This window comes from Perca flavescens, chromosome 13 (genome assembly GCF_004354835.1).
Source record: "Perca flavescens isolate YP-PL-M2 chromosome 13, PFLA_1.0, whole genome shotgun sequence".
NCBI classification, from domain to species: Eukaryota; Metazoa; Chordata; class Actinopteri; order Perciformes; family Percidae; genus Perca; species Perca flavescens.
This window is the reverse complement of record NC_041343.1, coordinates 12,524,215-12,547,403: the sequence shown is the minus strand read 5'-3', so window position 1 is coordinate 12,547,403 and position 23,189 is coordinate 12,524,215. Positions and strand designations below refer to the sequence as shown.

Below are 23,189 nucleotides of genomic sequence, written 5' to 3'. Positions count from 1 at the left end.
TAGTAATTCCACACCTCATCTGTGAAAGAATGTTTCACGTTGTACGTGAGAATTTACACAATAAAATACTAATAATGAAAAAATGGTGTTTGATGTTTAGCACTTTGATTTGCCTTATATATACTGTATAAAAAACAGTTGAATGTTTAGAAATACAGCCTAATGGCTTGTTTGACTAATTTGCATTTGTTTTGACTTGTACTGTTGTGAAAAACAATAAACTATGTACAAAGAGAAGCATTTCTTATTTTATTTTCATAGTTATTTAAAAACACAATTTTCAAATTTGGCAGTTGATGAATATTAATAGCAAAGACTAAAGAGGAAAGACATGAGTATATTTATGTGTGGAACTTAGTTTGATTTAAAATCACACTGCATTATTAGTTGTTTTAAATAAATGACTTTTTTGAATTATCAATTTATGGTAGGCCTAACATAATTATTATATTCAGAAGATGATCCTCATATCAATCACCGTGGCTACAGCTTGTAGCCATATCCTTTACTGAGACTACCTTTTCAAAATTAAGAAGGGACTAGTTTTAGGAAGCATTTTCAGGAAATTAAAAGGATAAGCAGATTGTTGCCGAGGTTTTTATTCACAGAGTAAGATGTACAACATGTGTTTTGGCATTTTTGGCACACTTCTACCTTAGCTGAGAAAAGGGTCATGACATGGGTCAGAGCAGTGTTCTCAACCTTTTTTCCTTGGCGCCCCCCCTACTCATGTCTAAGAAAAGAAGCTGAGCCACCAGAAAACAAAGTTGAGGTAACTCTCGACATAAAGCCTTACTTTCTTTTTTGATACAGAGGAGTTATTAGCACTATTACATTTCTCCGCCATGTTTCATTCATAATGCCGTAATGGCCAGGAAAAACGACCATACAACAAAATATATTTCATACAGACTTTTGTATACATTATATATTCTAGTGTATTATCATAATTTGTTTAATATGTGCAAATATTTTATATAAGGTTGGGAACCACTGGGTCAGAGGATATCAGAGGTCAGAAATTATGAACCAATCCATTGGCTCTGCTCCAGGCACCTTGGTGTTCATGTGGACAACACCTTTGGCTGGAAGGCCCGTCTTGAAACTGTGTGTTATCATTTAGAGCAGACACCTACGGTGAATCAGATGGTTTATGTAATACAAGGCTGCACAGAGCATTTTATTATGACTCTCATGAAGGTTGTGGAGAGGAATAAAAACCCGTCCCTCCAGGCAAGCACATATGGTCTGCTCTATCTTTATTCTCCATGAGCTCTTATCCTTTGGCAGAAGATATGGGTAAACTTAACATTTCTAAACTATAGGCCTAATGTGGACCTACCTCAATTACAACTTTAAATAATGTTGCTTGAGGCTGCAGGTGTTGTGCAATAGCTTCATAATATGATGCATATAGGGTTGTGTGTTGCTCTTGTCACGGTTTGTGAAAGATGAGCAAGATTGGCTGTGTGATGTGCTTCAGTCTGACTACATATCACTTTGTTCATGTTGTTTTTTATTGTAATTTGTCAGCTGTATGATAAAACAATATTTCAAGTGTTATTTGTGAAGCATTTGAACTCAAGGCAAATATCCCTCTGAACAATTTAGTATCGCCTGCAAAGTGGTCTCCATGATGTGTAAAAATTGTAGGACTATAGCAAACACATCGTTGGAAAGGTCTCAACCTGGAGAGGAACATATGTCAGTCTGAAGAGGATACATTACTCCTGCTTTGAAATATTGACCTCTGAACCTTGAACCCAGCACATGTTTGAAGGATTGTCATTTAGCAACAGAAGGTTCTACACACATAAGACCAGCTGTTCTAAAAGTTCTGGACCTCAGCTATCATGTAGATATGGTCACCAAAGTTTACCCACTGTGAGCACTATCAAATATGGTAATATGCTAGTTTCACCTATTTAACGATTCAATTTTTAAAATCTGATGACACCAGTGTGTTCTCCATCCCACTGGTGGTAATTATGAGAAATATAACAATATACTTTAAAACTACAACTCCCATAAGAAACGCCACAGAAGCTGTTACAAAGCTTGAGCACTTGTAGTTCTTCCGGGGTGGGTGGGGGGACTCGTTCGGCTCCTGTGTTTCTGTCTGTCTGCCGTAAGATGGCTTGATTCCATTTCAGATTGAGGCCGCCCGCCGGCCGGCCGAACACACAGTACATGAGACAAATACATGAAACTGTATTTTATTATTTTTGCTTACTTTATTGTGTAACTCCTCAAATGCAACGTTAGAAAAAAACATCAATATTACGAATATTATATATTTTTATCTTCATATCTGCTGAGCGGGACGTACAACGTCACTTCCGGAGTTTTCCGCGGATTCGTTTAAACGTTATTATGGTTCATAACTTACTGGAACAAAACTGAGCAACGTGTTGTTGCTGGTGACACATTCACTGACTGTATATATGTATATTGAAGCGATCCTGGCGTTAAAGACCCGCTGATCGCTGCCCGATTCTTTGAAATGAACTGCCGCATTGCATTGGGGGACATCGGCTTTGAATGCGTCCAACTCGGGTCATATCGTAATGTTCTGTATTACATCATATACTGTAATATTTCACCGGTAATACGACCAAAGTAATATTATTAAAATAAAGAAATGCATACCATGATAACATCTAAATAAATGTTGATAGATGTAGCGTTATAGTTTAAAAAATATAAATAAACAAAAAAGCAACCCAGCTTCCCTGGGCAAAATAGACCGAAAAAATAACATTAAAAGAAATACATATAAACCATGATAATATCTCGTGAATAATGTTGATTAAAACAGCGGTTATTGGGCTAAAAATACCAATAATAACTGTCACAGATTTCGTTTTTTCTTTCGTCGGTATTTGACGGTGAGGGAATAACATGAATGTCTATCTGACGGACCCCCTCGTCGAAAAATAACGTCAAGGGTACACCTCTTTCGTTGAAACTTGACGCCAGGGTTCTTGACCATGCGTCATACATTTGACGAGTAGGGAGTGAGACTGTGTTGGCACAGCATGTAATTACAGTAATCCTGCGATATCTTTAGACTTATACCATGGAAACATCAATGTAAAACTATGTATATCACACAAAAACAATAGTATTACAATCAATAAGGTCACTTGAATTGATTACCACTTTAGAAATATCATAGAAATATCAAGATATGTCTAAAAATGGACTGGATTACATATTGGTCACTCCCTGATGACAAATGTTTTAAATCACCTGACAGATCTGCAGACATGTTACTCTCTTGAGAGGCCTGTGTTGAGGTGTTGCACTTGAGGAATGTAGCAAAATCCTGTTGGTGCACTGCCACTTCCCCAAGACTGAACTCACTTCTGCAGAGTAAGAGAATCAATTGCAAATGCAACATATTAAAACATGTTGCAATAACTCTTAATGACCTCCAGATGTCATAATTTAGAGTACACTGAAGCAGGGGACAACCAACAGTATCCTGCAAACATACACACACACACACACACACACACACACACACACACACACACACACACACACACACACACACACACACACACACAAAAACCACATCAGTGATGGAGATGTTGCCGAACAGGACATAAGTGATTATAAATGATGATCCCATAGGAATGTTTGCACACAATTACACATCTTGGTAACACCTCTCTGACAGGCAGCAGCAGCAGCAGCTAATAAAGTCAACAATATGGTCATGTTGTGTAGTATAGTATAGAGCCCTTTATACAGTGGTGGAAGAAGTATTTAGATAATTTACTCAAGTAAAAGTAGCAATACCACAGTGTAGAAATACTCCGTTACAAGTAAAAGTCCTGCCTTAAAAAACAATAGTATTAACATCAGAATGTATTTTATGTACCAAAAGTAAAAGTACTCACTATGAAGAATGACTTCAGAATAGCACATATAATAATATATCAACATTTTTTTACTTGATTTGTATTTTGTATTAATAATTAAAATCTGCAAAGTAACTAGTAACTAACTAAAGTTATCAAATAAATGTAGTGGTGTAAACAATATTTGACTCCAAAATATAGTGGAGTATGAAGCAGCATAAAATGGAAATACTCTAGTAAAGTAAAGTACCCTTAACATTGCACTTTGAGAATATGTATACTTACATTCCACCACTGCCTTTTTCAGCATAACAACCTTCACAATATGTGCAACTGATTCTAGTGTGTGTTCACATCCCAGAGACTGAAATCAGATTCAAGATTCAAGATTCCTTTTATTGTCATTCAGCAAAACACAGAAATATGTAAAGCATGAACAAAATTACGAGCAGGGCTCCTTTAAAAACACAGCTTGAACGAAACATGGTAACAAAATAGAGCTCTATGAATTATAAGATTTGATACTGTTCATATATAATAATAATACATAATAGTTTTTTTTAAATTGGTTTTGATGATTCTGCTTACTGCTGGTCACATCTTCCTGGTAGAGTTCATACTGTTGTTGCCAATACCTTTGAATCAAGGGCACAGGGTTGATAAAAGTGTCCCATGAGGATATCTACTGCTATTTATGCTGTGCATAAACCATATCTATTTTTAAAATCAAAATTGCAATGCCCATTTTTATGCTGAGTGACGATAAAGTTGTGTATGCTTCAGGTTACAGTCTGCTCTTGACAACCCCCAGACCTATTTTATTATTCTGAAGCTTGTTCTAGGCTCCAAAAAGACAACACATATGCATTTCAAACAGCATGGAGCTTTAATATTCCTACTCAGAAAGGAGTCATTACCACTAAATGCATAATGAAAAGTGTCAAAGCAGGTCTCCTTTCTGCAGTATCTGCAGAGTTTTCCCTAAACTGGCCGTGCATTAAACTGGACTGGACCATCTAACTGTTCATATAGATCAGGGGGAAGGTATACAATATTAATAAGGGAACTTAAAACTCCATACCTCTGTGACGTTTTACAGGTGAAAATAAAAAGTAATACAAAACAATGCTTGTGTGGACTTTGTGGAAATGCTTCAATACGTATGATTTTTTTGATTATTTAGAAGTACTTGAATACCTCACTGCTAAAAACAGTGAGCTAAAGAGGTTATTCAGTCTAAAAACCAAGCAATTAATCCCACAGAAACACGTCAAACTGTGGTCTCATCAAGTACAGTACAGGGAGCAGGTTGAGTCAGTGGTCAGATATTAGGCGGGCAGCAACAATGTGGATGTAAAGGCTGAGCAGAAAAAACTAGATAATTATTGTGATAATAAACTCTTGTTCCTTATCTTAAGATTTTATGGCTCATTCTTTGTTTTAGACCTTTATGTTTTACTCCATATTGCGTCAAAAACACCCTCCACTTCCACTGCAGAACACAGCACAATGAGGACGAGAGGACAAACTGCAGTCCCCACACAGATTCCTCAGCTGGGCAGAAATTTAAACGTTTGATCTGAATTCTGAAGCCGTTTGTTTGGTGTTTGTAAATGGGGCTATTGTATGCAAATATTGCGCACAGAAGCATATGACCGCTCCAGTGCAGGGCAGTGGCTAGTGTGAGGGAAATCATTAGCAATGCAAAGTCATGGTGCTCTGATACTCTTGTTCACAGTCACAGATTGAAAAAAAAAATCTGCTAATGTCAACGTAAATTTTTCTGGATGTACTTTATTCCAAACTACAGCTGAAGGTGAGTCTGCTTAATTTCTAACTCTGTTATCAGGTCATGTAGCCGAGGACGAGATTAGACTGTTTGTTTTCAGTGTGTCAGATGGTTAAATCCGTGTTCATGGGTAGTTTATGCTGTACTGTTATGTTTCAACTTGACTCTGAAGAAAAAAAAAATCTTAAATACACAGTTAGAGTTACAGATAAAACGGTGACACTCCAGCAAGTATGTTTTTCTACACACTTCATCCTAAAAAATGCCTTTATTATGATGATATTCAAACAAAACAGTATTTATTTTGCAGTGCTGATTCATGTTTACGTATAGCTATGCAGCTGATCACGAAGATTCTCTGAATCATCATACGTTTAGAACCAAATGATCCCTTCTTTAATGTACATCAAAACACTCACACAATCAAAAACCACACATTATTTTCCTGCCAAAAAATTAAGAGTACAGACACCGTTGTGTTGGGTGCAGATGCCCACTTTGCATGCTACACCATGGCGACTGGTGAAAGCACGTCACATGACGCATGGTGCCAGACTTCAGTGTTGCACTCTTAAGTGGCCTGCCAACTGCAGAGGGGGGCAGAGAGGCATCCTTCTTCTCTGGATTCACATCCATGCCAAACCAGCGGGTCAACATTGTCTTCTACACTGCCTCCTATGACTCTTACACCTCCTGCTGAGCCGGGTAACAACTCTGACATTAATACTAGACTGGAAAGTCATGCTTGTTGGGGACTCAGGACAACCAATAATGATCAGCACAAAGGAGATAAAACATTTTGGATGCTTTTTAGGCTTGAAATTAATTCTAGACTTGAAAAAATCTCATGATTTACTAATTTGGTGGAAAAAGTTAAATAAACTGGAAGTGGGATTAATTTTTATTCAAGTATCAAGTGCTCTAACCTCACTTTTGAGTGTACTCATTTCTAGGTACAGTATTGTGTAAACTGTTATGTAAGCTCTACATTTGCCCTTAGACTGAAGTTGTGTTTGTAAGTTTGTTTCTGAATACTAATACTAATATTTTTTTTAATATCTTATTTAATAATCTTGCCATCTCTTGAGTCTCTGGTCATCAGTGGACACAACAGAGAGACAACAAAAGGTTAGGAATTGAACCTGCAACATCTTTACTGTCTGCTGCAATGACTATTTTAATTATTAATTAGTTGCCAAGCATTTACTTAGTGTGTGTAGGCTAAAAGAAGAAAACAAACTGTAAGTAAAGATATGACCATAAGCTTTTTTTTCAGTGATTAAAATCTACATTTTTTAACAGTATATTAAAGAAAATGTTTTCTCCATTTAAAGATCATCACAGTAACTGCTGTGGTACATGGAGCAACACGTGTCAATTTAATAAGAAAACAATATCTGTTAATGATTTGTATAGAGAAAACATTTTTCAAGTTATCTACCATTCAGGAGCTGCTTAAAGGTTATACTGTATTAAAAAAAACTACAAAAAATTACAATCTGATCTTAATTTGCCCAGGAGTTCAAACTCAGCCTCAATCTTTTACAAAGTTGTGGGGAATCTCCCTAGCTGTGTTTATTAGGAGACAAGTCTCTTAGACTTGTACTGGCTTTACCGCCGCTTCAAGGATTGATCTCCACCAGTGGACGAGTCAGACAAAGCCTGATTTTGCTAATAGATATTGCCTTTTTTGAATCTCTAATCACAAGGCCAAAAAGTTTGGTTTCATTTTGTAATTTTTAAACAAAGAAAGACCAAATAGGAAGACAATACTCCTATTTTTACTGTGGAATTTCTTATTTGGTTTGTGTTTTTTTCTTTCTATTAGCTACTTTTTGTGCTCAATGGATTTGTTCTGTTTATTCTGTTACCTGTTCCTCACTGATTTACTGTAGGTTTGTTTCGTTTTGTGTTGCATTATATTCCTTTCGTATTGTAAAAGCTTAAATTACGAAAAAGAAAATAATATTTAGCACAATATTTTCTCAGCTGTTGAATTTTTCATGTGTTTTCCCTCAGACCCGGAACTAAAGATGAACTGGGCATCGTTTTATGCAGTCATCAGCGGTGTGAACAGACACTCCACAGGCATTGGTCGTATCTGGATCTCTGTCCTGTTCATTTTCCGAATCCTGGTTCTGGTGGTTGCAGCAGAGAGCGTGTGGGGTGACGAGAAGTCCGGCTTCACCTGCAACACCCAGCAGCCGGGCTGCAACAGCGTCTGCTACGACCACTTCTTCCCCATCTCCCACATCCGCCTCTGGGCACTCCAACTCATCCTGGTCTCCACTCCTGCGCTGCTTGTAGCCATGCACGTGGCCCACCGCCGCCACGTCGACAAGAGGCTCTACAAACTCTCAGGGCGGACCAACCCCAAAGACCTGGAGCAGATAAAGACTCAAAAGATGAAAATCACAGGGGCTCTCTGGTGGACGTACGTCATTAGCCTGTTGTTCCGTATTGTCTTAGAAGTAATCTTTATGTATTTGTTTTATATGATCTACCCTGGTTACAAGATGATCCGGCTGGTGAAGTGTGACTCGTACCCCTGTCCCAACACAGTGGACTGCTTCGTGTCGAGGCCCACAGAGAAGACTGTCTTCACTGTGTTCATGCTGACTGCGTCAGGGGTTTGTATTCTGCTCAACATTGGAGAAGTGGTGTTCTTGGTAGGGAAGGCATGCAGTAAGCATTTGCACACTGCTGGAGACTCGACTATGGGGGCATGGATCCAACAAAAGCTCTGCTCGTTCTAATAAAACACGCAGATTTCATACTTGCACATAGGGAGATATGTATGCGACTTTAGATCCAGTTGACAGCCAATAATATAACTTGTGAGTACACCAGACTTTTTTGCTGATTTAAATCCAACTCTGTGTCATGGCAGTGTGGGCAGCAGTGTTGGGGAAGTTACTTTTAAAAAGTAGTGTTTGCTTGTTACTCGTTACTTCTTAAAAAAGTAATCTGTTACTTAGTTACCCACTATGGAAAGTAACTTTTTACTTTACTCATTACTTTTACGTTACTTTTAAAAGCAAGCATCTCTAGCAGAGAATGAAGTTAATTATACAAAACTATGACCATAAAGCCAATCTCTGGTTTATCAGTGAAGTGTCTGAACTACACTGCAGACTGGATTCTCTACTCACAGAGTCACTGCTGATTCATTATGAACGAGTCCAGCGCGGGTTAAATGCACATCAGCAGGTCATCGGCGTTACACGGTGTTAGTGTATGTAATATTTGTATCAACTTGTACCAGTCGCGCAGCCACGATGGTCCGTGCATTGTCGTAGAGACATGTAGCCTCTTTTCTGGAAATCCTTGCGTGTCCGTGCAACCGACACAAGTCCACAGTGGTCCGCTGCGTGTATGTATGAGGCCATCTCCACCGCATCCATCTGTGAGGTTGTCAGCTTTGTGTCTGCCTGGCTCAGAGCGCCGTCCAGCAAAAAGCCACGAAGCTTAAAACACTCTCAAAAGTTAGCTTTGGCTGCTTCTCGCTTGCGATGATTACTCTGCTACCAGCCTCTGTCACGTACCATGTGGAGCTCGTAAGTGCGCTGCTGAGAAGGCAGTGTTGCTGTCAGAACTGTCCCTGGGTTTCGTTATCAAATTTTCAGTAGTAGCGCGTTACACTACTTTTTACCCGAAAAGGTAGTCACGTTACTGTAATGCGTTACTGACGCAAAACGACGCAGATCTTGGCAGACCTCGGCAGACCTCGGCAGACCTCGGCTGCTCCAAATTCCGTGCACTGGTGCCACATGGGGAAGCCAAAGTTGTTCATCAAAATACACTGCCCACACAAAGATGACACAGAGCTGGATTCAAATCGGCAAAGTATCCCTTAAGGGTTAATACTTCAAAGAATTCCTGCAGGAACTACAGTCTACTGTATCAACATTTTCTGCCATGAACTTAAAGACTGTATACAGCAGCACTTTGTACTGATATAACATAATAATAGCTTGATGTTTGGCCAGATGAAGATCAATTAAGTAACATTTTATGAAACAATATTCCAAACGACCACATTATAGGCTTTCACTATAATGGACTTAGATGTTGATGAAGAATTTTGGTCTTGAAATGAAAATATTAAATCATGAAATGTGACTTGTGCTAATTTAAAACCATCAGATTGTGTCAGAGAAGTGTAACGGAAATACGATGTAGTAATATTTTAATTTATAATATTTTATTATTTACATGATCGCAAACGACATGCTTCTGCCTAAATCACCATGGATTGAATCTAAGGGAATGGAGGATGTATGGCTTTTCTTCAGCTGTTATTAGTGAGATGTTATACTAATACATGGAAAACATGTGAAACGTTTGTTTCATACTGATTCTTTACTTTGGTGGTTAAATGGTTCCTTCAGATATAAACAAAGCAATAACTCACAACATAAAAAAAACTTGAATTGCAAACTTTTTGTTTCCTGAAGTTTACTAGTGATTGCTAAACATGTTATTTAAATTCATTTACTTTGAAGCTGGATGTTTATATATTGTCTGTACACAGCAGAATAAAATCAACCGGAGTTTGTGTAATTGTATATTTTTTGTTTTCTCACCAAATGCAAAACATGATTAATAGATTCAAAAAGAAATGATTATACATGCTGAAATGACTCATTTGAAATGTCTACTGCTTCTTGAAGTGTCCAATTTGACTCCAATGGGAGTACTCCAACATGTAACATTTTAAAATTGTTCTGGTGTATTTTGATAGGATTTCCTGACTAAGTGGAAATAGTTCATGTAATAACTGAAATCACCAGAGAGCAGCAGTTATCTGCAAGAAGAAGCGAAGCTGCAGTCACAGTGGTGCCACTTTCTGTGATTCTCCTCAGCTGTCAGCAGTGTAACTGCGAGAAAAAACAAGAAACTGAATGAAATTTCATCGCACATTTACTGTAGTGGCGCGGCCACCATTTTTAGAAGAGAGATCCTCGGAGACATGGTGCAACCTGTGAGGCTGATGAAGTTCTTCTTAAGCTCCTTCTGAAGGCCAGAGTGCAGGGTTTTAGGTTAACAATAGCCTGACCATGTAAAGGGTAAGTGTGTGGGTGACAATGTTTGACCCCGCGGACAGCTGGATCTGCCATGACCTGGCATGAGGGCACTTGTCTTTTTATGGAACGTGTCAACACACACCATCTATAGAGTTCTGATTGATGAGAAGCATATTGGCAGCACTGTAGCAAAAAAAAAAAATCCTCAAACCTTTATTCCTGTCTGTGATGAGTGTTAGTGGTGACTGTGTGAGCAAAAGTTGTGACATGTTGTTCCTGGGACATCTCAGTCCCACCCACACACATTCTGTTGTATGGAAGAAAAGTTAGTTTATAAAAGTTCATCAGAAGGAGGCTGATTTTGATGATGATTTTTATAGCAAATTGGGCAGTTTTTGGGTCAGAGAAGTCAGCTACAACACTGCTCAGAGTTTTCATTAATCAGCAGTAGTCATCTTGTGTATAAGATAATTTATGTATGGTGATGATCTGGCTTTGATTGCAAAAGTTGTCACTGATTAACTGCGACCATGTTGTGTGGCAATGGCTGAAAATATATATATATATATATATATATATATATATATATATATAAGGTAGCTAAAAGTGGAAGAAGACAATGTAAAAAAAATAAATACAAAATTACAAATTAAAGTCCTGCATTCAAAATTTAACTTAATTTTACTTAAGTTAAAGTACAGAAGTATTATCATAATGGGCTGAAGTACCATAAGCAAAGGTACTCAGGATTCCTGACAGAGTAATATATTATGGTGTACAGTATATTACAGAATATTTTCTTTTTGTTACAGATGCAATCAAATATCAGCAGCATTTTAAGATGTAGCAAATGTATCTTATTTATGTAGATTTTGACAGTCTAATCTGTAACAATGCCACACATTTTACAGCTGATCATGTCGACAGCTATCAAATAAATGTAATATTTCCCTGTGAAATATAGTGAAGTTAGAGTATTAAGTAAATAAGGTGGAAAAACTTGCTACTAAGTAACTACTACTAAATAAAGTACAAGACAAGCACCTCAAAAATTAACTTAAGTACAGTGCATGAATAAATGTACTTAGTTTCTGTGGTCTGCACCACAACAAAATGATGCTGTAAGTAAACTTTGAGTTGACACGAAGAATAAAGAACTTCCAGATGACAGTTTAAAGAACAGGATCAAGTCTCTATGTCTTTCTCTGTACACATAACCATTATGCATAAAGCTTATCGGTCACTCAACAAGCAGTAACGCTCACTGCAGCACTGAGGTAAGACTCTTAACGGTCCTCCACACACAGTCAAGGGTCACCATGAGAGTGACAACAAAGCCACTCCCATCACCATGAATTATATTTAGATCACACTGACGTGTAAAATACTAACGTTCATCCTCACTGGACTCTTGAGTTGCCACTCATTTGAACAGGAACACCTCTTATACTTTTCTACAAGTGGGAATGTTTTCATCTGTGCTCGCACAGATACCAGACAGGGGTTTAGTTGTGGTGGCTTGTTGAACACTGGGCATTGATCAGTTCAGAGTGGGAGGGCAGCAGGCGGGATCATAGAGCCTCCAGTGGAATCTATCTAAAAGTTTATCTTGGCGCTTCAGTTCCCTCAGTGACTTGGGAGAACATGGCCTCGCTGTGAACTGAAGAGGCTCCAGCTGACTCTGGATCTGCACTGCTGTAGGAGATGAACATTATCAGGTATGTCTTTCTTAATGAAGATACCCAAGATAATTATTTTGAATGTCTAACTTAATAATCAAAAAAACATAATACAGTTCTGAAGTTAATTTGGCCATCTACACTATTTTTTATATAATATATCTAAGTATCAATTTGGGAATGAAGACTCAGCAAGTACTTGCAACAGTTACTAATGTGTGAAAAGTGTTGATCCTTTAAGTGATCCTTCAATTCCTGGCTGACAATCTTAATGTATTTCAAACAGGTGTTAAGATTCACAGTATGTCCACTCCTGATCACTAAAGGACATGTACAACTATTTTTAAAGTACATTTTTCACTATGTTGTAACTAATAGGCTCTGAAATCTAAGCTAGAAACCTAATTCTGGAGTCAGGGAGCACTGTTGGGTCCTGTGTCACAAGGTCTCCCCAGCCTGCTCCAGGGCTTTCTCTCACAGACAGTCAGCTGTGTCCTGGCCCTTTTTATCAGCATGCAGGACACAACCATTGGGAATACAAACAGTGGATTCATGATAAATCAGTGTTTCCATAAGTCTCTTCCATACAGTAGCCTTTGGTTGTAGGGTGACCATTGAAGAAAGACATATCATATTTGTAATGATAAGCATACAAGGAATATCATAAGAAAATTGCACAGCAACTAAACAGTTTTTGTGCTTACTTGATTGAATGTGATTATAATTTAAATATGTAGATTGTCACTTTAAATTATTAAAATGAATCAGATTTAAAATTTAACAGACATTAAAACACTTGATTGAATTAATGTCATGGTTCCCACATTTAGGTGTGTGTGACACAGGTATTGTGCATGAATAAAAACACCAGACACTGTATTTGATGATGAGGAATAATAATTTTATTCTCTTTTTTCCCTTTTCGTTAGTTTAATTTCTCCATCTGATCAGCCCAATCTTTGTCCTTAATAATTTCCACCTCTGGGGTATTGATTATTTGTTTTTCTAACAGTATCACCATCCTCATTATTGTCACCATTACCACTACTATCATCTCATTCATTACTAATATCCTTTGTATTATATTTTCATTATTATGTAATTGCTCAAGAAGATGATAATGACTTTAAAAATAACATCAGTTAAAATAATAATAATAATTAAGAAACTAATAATAACAGTGATGACAATAATAGTAGACAATAACAGCAATAATAATAATAATAATTATTATAATAATTATAATAACAGTAATACTTACAATGATAATAACAATAATAGCTTCTAAATTTCTCTTTTAAGTTGCTAGAATTATTATTTTTTAATGACAATGGATCAAATGACTATATATGTAAAGGGAGTCATTTGCAGTAACACACCCACAGAAAATGATCATCCGATTTTGCAGATTCCCTTAGCTCTACGTAGAAATTAACCTCTTTCAACTGATAGTTTTGGTTTTACAGCCCACAACTTAGGTTCATTTTTACCTCTCACAGCATTGTTATCGGACCAGCAGCCAACACAAAGTTAGCAACTAGCTAGCAAGCATAGTGGAGCCTTAATCTGCTAAATATCCAAATATTTCCCACTGGAGTTTAGATGACACCAAAAAAGAAGAAAATCAGTTATCGTTGATTTCAATTTCTCTATGTTAGTATGTAGTGTACTTTTAGCAGGTTCAGAAAGTTAGAAAAGATACAAGAAAAGATAGAAAACCATTTTCACAACCACACTTTCACAGCCAAACCATGTCAAAGGAAGGGCCTGATGTGTAGCTTCATGACATACTGTACCAAGTCTGTTTAAATGACTTCGCCATGAGTCTGCCGTGTTACTGTGTGTTTATTTCATCCAAGTCAATATACATTTCTTCCCTCTCCTTACAGGTGTCTCTCCTGGTTTTGTCGCTAAAACTGAGTATATTTGTGAGTCAGTATGGGGGACTGGAACTCATTGGGGAAGCTGCTGGAGAGTGCCCAGGAACACTCCACCGTTGTAGGCAAAGTCTGGCTGACAGTGCTGTTCATCTTCCGCATTCTTGTTCTGGGATCGGCCGCTGAGAAGGTGTGGGGCGACGAGTTGTCTGGCTTCACGTGCGACACCAAGCAGCCCGGTTGTCAGAACGTCTGCTATGACAAGACCTTCCCTATTTCCCACATCCGCTTCTGGGTGATGCAGATCATCTTTGTTTCCACGCCAACTCTCATTTATCTGGGCCACATCCTTCATCTGGTCCGCATGGAGGAAAAGGAGAAGCAAAAAGAGAAGGACCTTGACATCCAGAGTGAAAAACACCAGCAGGTACTTGGCACCAAAGCCAAAAAGGCCTCAGTTAAAGACAAGCAGGGCCACGTCCGTTTGAAAGGTGCACTGCTGCGAACCTATGTCCTCAACATAATTTTCAAGACCCTATTTGAAGTAGCCTTTATTGTAGCTCAGTACTTCCTGTATGGTTTTGAGCTCAAGGCGATGTACACCTGCGACCGCTGGCCTTGCCCTAATGTGGTTAACTGCTACATCTCTCGACCCACTGAGAAGACAATCTTCATCCTCTTCATGCTGGCCGTGGCCTGCATCTCCTTGCTGCTCAACCTAGTGGAAATGTACCATCTAGGTTTCACTAAGTGTCACCAGGGCCTTGGTTACAGACGATCACGATCTGCAGGCGTGGCCTCCGAGGCCCTAACTGAGGCGGTCATGCCCTATGTCCCAAACTATAACTACTTTGCTGGTCATCCTGCAGTGCCTGAACCTTTCCCCACAGGTTCAAAGTATAGCATGGCAGAGCCAAACTCTGCCTACAACAGCAAAGTGGTTTACAAGCAGAACAGAGACAATATGGCTGTGGAGAGAAAAGGTAAAGCAGAGGGAGATGATGTAAAGGAGAGGAAAATCTCCAGCCCTGTCTCTGAGTTGCCCATTGAAAATCAACGCAGAAACAGTCAGTCAAGCAAGTACAGCAATAACAAGAGCAGGCTGGATGACCTGAAGATCTAGGGACTTTCTGTGTTTTTATTCAAGACTCAAGAATGGCAGACCATAGCCTATGAAAACATATGTATGAAACACTATTTGGGACAAAACTATTGAATGAACACAAAACAGATTACAGATAACAAATCACAACTTAATCAATTCCCCTTGGGGTATCAAATCATCAACTACGCCCACAATGACTTGTTTGTACTCAAAAAACATTCTGTCTACACATCTGCTCTTGCATTTTCTGAAGTGTTGACTTGCAGATTAATGAATATTCAAATTTGTTTTGCACTCGCTCAGTAGTTTTGACATTAATGGACTTCCATACTTGTGTGTGATAAGGATGCAGATAACTTGAGAATTGTTTTGTTTACAATTAATTTACTTACTAAAACTGTGAGATATGGAAATTATGTCAGATCAAAAGCAAAAAGCTGTTGTAGACAGAATTGACCTCTCACTGCAGTTTGAATATGTGAAATGTTTGGGAGACACAAGCTCCAGCTTTTATTGCAATGTTACTGTACTGTTTGTGGAGCATGCACAATCCATTACTTCACTCTAAGGACAAGTAAATAAATGCATGCTTATTTGGATTTTGTACAAAAGGTAGATATGTTGATACCCAAACATTCAACTGTTATACTTAATTATTATTGTGTGACTGTGTAATTTGATTAAACTGATGTTAAGCAAAGGAGTGTTCTGTCAATATTCATGTCAAGTCAGATATCAGATCTATTGTGATCATCAAGAGGCCAAAAATAACATCCATTTCTTTCTCACCTGTCATAGAAATGTCACAGATATTCTCTGGCCATATTTCTTCTACTCACATACAGCCTTTCAACAACATACCCACTGCTGGAGGCAAGTTGGTGACAGTAATAAAAACTGTCATAAAAATGAATTATTTATCCTGCAGCTCAGCAAATGTCACAGTGTTAGAGCCAGACTATATTAATATTCCCATTAGCTCTTATAAGATGGCTGATGTTTCAGTGTTTATCACAGCATTAATTCATCAAATGTAAATTTAATATGTGTGACACCTAGATTTCAAGTTTCTGGACGTCAAATGTTTTAGTCTGCACAGTTTGGTTTGCACTGTCACCTCGTTATGCACATTTGAATCATTTAAGTAGGTTAGATGTAGACTTGAAATACTAGTTTACATTCACCTCCCAGTATCAGACATGAAAAGAATTGCTCACTTACTGACTTTGACTGCAAACTGTTAACTAGATTAGTAGTTTTTAGCGATCAACATGAGCTACCAGAGGAGAGTTGAGATTCATTCACTGGGCCTATTCACAAGTTTAAAAAAAATAAATAAAGCTCCCCTTGATTGAAAAACTTCATTGTTTGAGATTAAGTGTCATGGGTTTATTCAAAAGATAATGTCACATGAGCTGAACAATTTACATCACCATCAAAAAATGCTTGCAAATATGTATTAGTTATAAATCACATGCTTCTGGACTAGCAACATCCAAACAGTGTCTTATTTTAATCTGCTATAGCGCAAGACAAGACTAACGTAGACCATAGTCTATATTGACGACGGGATAGTTATGGTGCCACCAGACGTTCTGTCGGATGTCCCTCACTTTCCGCTTTCTTTAAATTAACTTTAAACTCCAGTCGGATCAAGCAACATTACTGGTACCTCTGAGCAACGTTACAGGCTGAAAATAGCAAGTGCCCATATAATGAAAAAAACACTTTTTTCTATTATTTTGTGTCTCTGGTGCTTCCACACTCATACAAACTTGGAAAAAACAAACATCCATGCTGTTTTGAGTGAGATACGGGTTTCTGAATGTCTTCTGCCTTCAGTCTCCGGGTGAGCTGTTCAAAATCTGCAGGGCCAGAGACACAAAATAACACCCCAAATCCCAGAGTAAGTGATTTTTTCATAATATGGGCACTTTAATAATGCTCAGTTAATGTTTTGGGTGTGCATTTATGTTATCTGGGTTTTAGTTTTGTATGCTTAATTTAGTGTTCATGTTTATCTACATTTATTGTTGCACCATGACCGAGACCCGGGTGGGGACTGATGGCTTCTGGGTAGTGAGGAAGTGTTCAATAACATAAATACAGATTGGGAATTAGTTTTCTGTCTCTGGAGTGAAGCTTTCCATGCAGCACAATGCATAGGAAAACTTGTACCTTTCTGTTATTTATTTAATAAATGTATTGAATACATTATTCTTAAAATTATACTGTTAAAAAGGAAAAACAATATTTATATGTCTTTAGTAGTGATACGTAGCCTAAAGCTTTCTAATTGTTATGTTTCTTTGCATGTTTATCTTTAATGTAATCTCCCAGTAGATGTTTTGGTCCCACTCCGCCCCTGTAAAGGAGTGTATTCCCGAGACCATTTTAGCGCCGCCCAAGACAATTGTGATTGGTTAAAAGAAATGTCAATTAACCAGAACACGTTTTTCACCTATCCAGGAATGTTATGTGGAAGGACCAGACCTTCCTTTGCAGCGCATTGAAGATAGGTATGGCAATACAAGACTACTTAGGCCAAGTCCTTATGGACTGAGCTACTACGGCCTTAAAGATTGAGTGTGTAGGATTTAGTGGCATCTAGCGGTGAGGTTACCGATTGCTGAAAGTAATTGCAAGTTTAATGTATTGAACACATTGTTAAGCATAAAGCTAAAGATAATATTATTGGATGATCAGGCACCTGTTACTGATTTCATAATACAGGTTAACATATCTATTAACTGGATGGAATATATTTCTAGTATTTTAGAATAATGTGATATTACTGGTAGTTTTCCTACGCCCAATATTACATTTTACACATTTCTCTACATCTATGGACTAAGATGGCTAAAAGGCCCCTCATTGTACATAGACCCACCAAGCATGTAGGAAAAGCATACATTTGTGATCACTCATATTAAATAAACATCATAATTCAAAGGCATTATGTAATAAATAGAGGGTTTGTAAGATTTGTGTAACTGTGTTGTGCAATCACTGCTACGGTTCGATTTGCCAAGTGTATATATGCAGCCCTGCTATTTTCTGCCTGAAGCTGCCATTTTAACTGCTTGGTTTCAAGCAGCTGCAGCAAAATTGCACACACATAGTGTGGTGTGGATGGACCCGTTACCAAAACACATACCATCATTCACTGGTGAGAGCTCTGCTTCAAAGACCTCCTCACTGCTGCTATAAATAGCTCTAATGCACACTTGCAGGATATTGTGGGGTATGAAGGGAAATGGGGGGTAGGGAACCAAAAGTTTCAATTCCTGCATCAGCAACAATAACAAGTTGTTAAAAACAATTTAGCCCAAATAAAGACTAATAAAGACTAAAGAGAAAGTTTATTGCGTATGGTGCACTGTGTCATCTGCCCTGCAGCTGATTAACAACCGCAATGGTTTCATTCATTCAGGCAAATACTATAAAAAGTTGTTGGCTCTGTGTGAGGAACAGACCCAAACGTTTTTTACAGTTTTTAGCAGTAATCCAGATAAAAAATCTATAGAATTTAGTAGACTTTTTTTCTGCTTGGGGTGGAGATGTTTTAACATTCTAAGTTTTATTTAAAATTTTTAAAATTTGTTTAAAATCTACAGACAATTCTGCAGTATTCTGCATCCACAGATTCCGTGTGGCCCTAGTGATGAAGCTTTGTTTGTTATTCAAACTAATTTTAGGTTTTCATTTTATTTTGTGTCTGACAAGTTTTAAATTTAAAAGCACCAGCATCATTTTATTATCATTGGTTTAACCAAGGCCAGTGACACGTATGATTAAAATATCAATCGTAGTGCAAAATGGTGGTAGTCTGGTCAGATAGAAAAAATGCTTAAGCTCTCCATTGGCTTTTACTTGTGTTATGAACTAAGATAAGAACTCTCAAACTGCCAGAGCAACCTAATCTCTCTTGACAGGACAAGGCTGAAAACTGAACAGGTGACAGGGGTGAAGGTTGTGAACTCTGGGTTACAACCATATGCAACCAAATCTCTGAGCCAGTAGTATGAGCGATAAGCAGAGACCATCCGTCACCGAGTCACTCGTAAATCAGACAGACAGAGTGCATGCTCTCGGACGAGTTAACAGAGGGACATTTCACTATTAATAAGATATATTGTGGGCCTGTATAGTTCTATGTGTTTGTCATGCCATGAAGAGGCTATTCGGTAACAATTTACTTGAAATTTTCTACATAAGAGGGAAATGACACTGTCATGAACACATGACACTCACATGACACCGTCTTGACACATGAACTCTAACCCTAACCCTAACCATAACTTGTCATGACAAAACCGAAGGACACAAAAAAAGTGTTATGTCATAAACCTTGTTTATAATGTTTTATGACATGTTCATGACAGTATCATGTCACTCTTATGTAGAAAACTTAAAGTAAAGTGTAACTGGCTATGTCACCAGTGAGCAGACAGACTATAAGTGCCCTGCTTTTTGGTCAAAATATGACCCACTAATGGAGAAAAAGGATTTGTGCTTCTCTTTCCCCAAAACATTAAAGCTTGGTCTCTAGTACATGGTAGCACCATATTTAATTTAGCTATGTCTACATGCTCCAATGTGGAAAATAAAAATTTCTGGTTTTCAAAAAGGTTGAATTCTAATGCATTTTCATCCTACTACCGCATACTGTACATGTGCTGTGAAAAGCCAGGAAGTAAACAAGTAATATCAATGTAGTTTTATGTATATCACCAAGCGCAGTAATGTTTTAAAAAGCTTTTAAAGGTCTTATTGACTGGCTGTGAAACTATGCTCTTCAAAATGCATTATAACATAACCATTATAACCTAATGTCAGGATTATCCATTAAAATGGTTATTCTTACTGTAGGCTGGGGCACCATATGAGATGTGACCCTTTTAAGGCTTTTGTGGACCCAGGGACTGTAGATATTTATTGTTTGTTGGTGGTGGGGGGAGTCAGCTGTTGTGAGGGAGGGGCGAATAATTTCCAGACCTGTGGGTGACGTTTGGACCTTCTCTCATGACTATGACAGATACAATACACATGTATTGAGTCATTGCTTCCTTGTATCAATTGACAGTGTAAAAATAATGTGTAATGTGATAGAAGTTGCTCGTAGTGATGAACCTACAGAGAATTATAACCTGAATCTGCAGCTCTCCTCGGCTTTATGGAGTTTTAAAGCAAGTTTCAGCTCATTGTTTAGCTGTCCAATACACAACTTTAATGTGTTGGTTCACTGTACCGCCTTCATAATGTTGTTTTGGGCCACAACAGGCAGCTGTTGTAATACTGAACATAGGCTACTATTCTTAAGCATTGAGCAAAAGCTAATATTAGGCTACTGCATGAATATGGACATGCTACAGATTTCATTAAACAGGTAAACATATATGTAGCTGGATAGAATCTATTTCAGATATTGTAGAAGATAATGATATTACTGGTAGTATCCCTAAATCCATCTATGGAGCCTAAATTTATCTATGGACAGTTTATGAAATGGCTAAAAGGCCCCTCATTGTACATAGACCCCCCCTTCCTTCCTTTGTTGACCAAAAGGAATTTTTACTTAGCCCTTTGACTGTCAGAGGTGTTACAACAATGCAGACTGATTATCTTTCAATAACTATATTTATTATACATTCGATCTTACATAAATATCCCTATATTGTATGCATATAGACAAATATAAACATGACTTACTGACAGACAACGCAAACAGGCAGAAGCCTCTGACCCTTAAAACACACAGAAATAAGTAGCCATTAACACGTCAAAAGTTACATTTCAAGTAATGTTTGTGTGTGTAGATCTAAGGTGCTTCGGGTAACACTCAGAATGACCCAGAACATATTATTCATAGAATTGTCACTCTTTATTCTGATACCTTTGAATGGAGATACAAAATAAATAAATCATAATCAAGCAGGTAAACAGAAATATCTGTGCTTTGCATATTTTGCAAAACAAGCTTTTGATCAAAAGCTACAGGCTATACCAGCTGTAGACTACACTTGCACATCTAAGGACTTGATTAATCATATACTGATGCAGGAGCTGGAGAAGTTTTCCATGCCTACTGTATACACTCAGATGCTTAATGACAAATCTGACAGCATGCCAGAGGGATGAAGATTTCCAAAATCTGATTTTCCTTCCTCTGTTCCGACAAAGTATCTCCTTTCATTTATATCCTCACCAAGCGGAAACCACTAGCTATTTGGAGCTAGAAAACATCATCTTAGGGGACTTTTTCCAAAAGCTATGCCTAAAGAAATAGTTTGGACATTAGTGGGCATCACAAGGTTTGTTTTGTCTTAACCACTTTTCAACATGTCTTTCTCTATAAAGCCCAACAAATGAATTCTTGAGAGCCAAAATTTCTAATCTTAAAGATATTATCAAATAGTCAGAAATAGGGTTGGGTATCGTTTGTTTTTTTTTCGATTCCGGTGCTAAATTGATACTTTTAAAACGGTGCCGGTGCCTAAACGGTGCCTGAACCGGTACTTTTCAATAAAGTTAAAAAATAAAATAAAATAAAAAAAATAAGGGTAGTAAACAACAGTCAGTGACTTGTTTATTGCTAAGGCCATGGTCAAAATTAAAGATTTAATAATAATGTAATAACTATAACAATAACTTATTTCACCAGTAAATTGCTGTTGAACCCCAGATGGGAAAAGGGTATTTTACAATTACTGTCAATGCACCACGAGGCTACCAGTTTTAAGTGAATCTGTGTTGTTTAATTCCGACAATGGCAGCTGCAAGTGAACGCACCGTCTGTGTTGTTTAATTCCGACCATATAAACATACTGTATATCTATGAATTGCGACAACGGCAGCTGCTGCGCTGCAGAGCAGACTGTTACATCCCGCTGTTGAAGTCCTCCACAGTGAAATACAGTCACACTTTACACTGTTTAACGTTAGCTGTCAGCATTTTAACCATGATTAATCCAGCTGCTAGCTAAAGGTAGGCTAACGTTACATGCTGTCAGGTGTAGTGTAAAGTCGAGCACCGAAATGAGGCACCGACACTTTCGTTCTTATTCGGTCTCGTTACTACCGTTTACGTCGGCACCGAGTTTCGGTACCCAACCCTAGTCAGAAATAGACTAAGCAATAACATAAAATGAAAAACTCAGAACCCTCACAGAAAGATTACAAGAGGTTGTAATTTGCATTTTAATAATAATAATAATAATAATAATAATAATAATAATAATTTCATGACATTCAGAGACATAAGAAATGCAGCATGAAACTGCCAGGGAACACCCATACTGAAATGGTCAGACCATGGTCAGAGATGATTGTTTTAAATAATGGAAATAGAGTTGCTGTTTTGAAAGGTTTCTGAGCTCTCCTGTTGAAACTCTGCCACTTCAGTAGTTTCATTATGGCTTTAGGTACTAGCCTGAAACCACAGATCGAGCTTTGGATTTAAGCAGTGACACATCAAAGATGAATGGGGTGTATTTTGATATTCTAACACTTCTAATGAATTACTAATAGAATTAGTATTGATTAGTCATCAGTTATCAGTGAGAAATGTGTCTATTCAGATTGAATGAGTAATGGGTGTTTGCAAAAAGCTTATTTTCAAAGAGTATGTAGAACTCACTTAGACAATCTATATCAATTAACCCAATAATTACAAAATGAAATACATTTCAGATTGGTCCTAAAATCTTAAGTGAAACAGCGAATGGCAAAATAAAGACAAATATAGGACACAGAATTGCACTTGCGCTTTAACAGCTTCTAAAACACGTTTCCCCCCTAGACAAGCAGAGATAAAGCTCTATGAATATGGCCCCTTGAGATG

The 23,189-nt window shown here is 37.7% G+C and overlaps 2 protein-coding genes across 2 annotated transcripts; both read left to right on the top strand.

Moving 5' to 3' along the window:
* The first annotated feature begins 6,282 nt into the window (after window positions 1-6,282).
* On the top strand, window positions 6,283-8,414 carry gjb1a (gap junction protein beta 1a). Its single transcript, XM_028596133.1, has 2 exons — window positions 6,283-6,363; window positions 7,678-8,414. The coding sequence occupies exons 1-2, from the start codon at window positions 6,336-6,338 to the stop codon at window positions 8,412-8,414; spliced, it is 765 nt and encodes a 254-aa protein (XP_028451934.1). The 5' UTR covers window positions 6,283-6,335.
* A 3,908-nt stretch (window positions 8,415-12,322) lies between these two features.
* gja2 (gap junction protein, alpha 2) lies at window positions 12,323-15,685 on the top strand. Its single transcript, XM_028595422.1, has 2 exons — window positions 12,323-12,403; window positions 14,254-15,685. Exon 2 carries the CDS (start codon window positions 14,303-14,305, stop codon window positions 15,362-15,364), a length of 1,062 nt encoding a protein of 353 aa, XP_028451223.1. The 5' UTR covers window positions 12,323-12,403; window positions 14,254-14,302; the 3' UTR covers window positions 15,365-15,685.
* The last annotated feature ends 7,504 nt before the right edge of the window (window positions 15,686-23,189 follow it).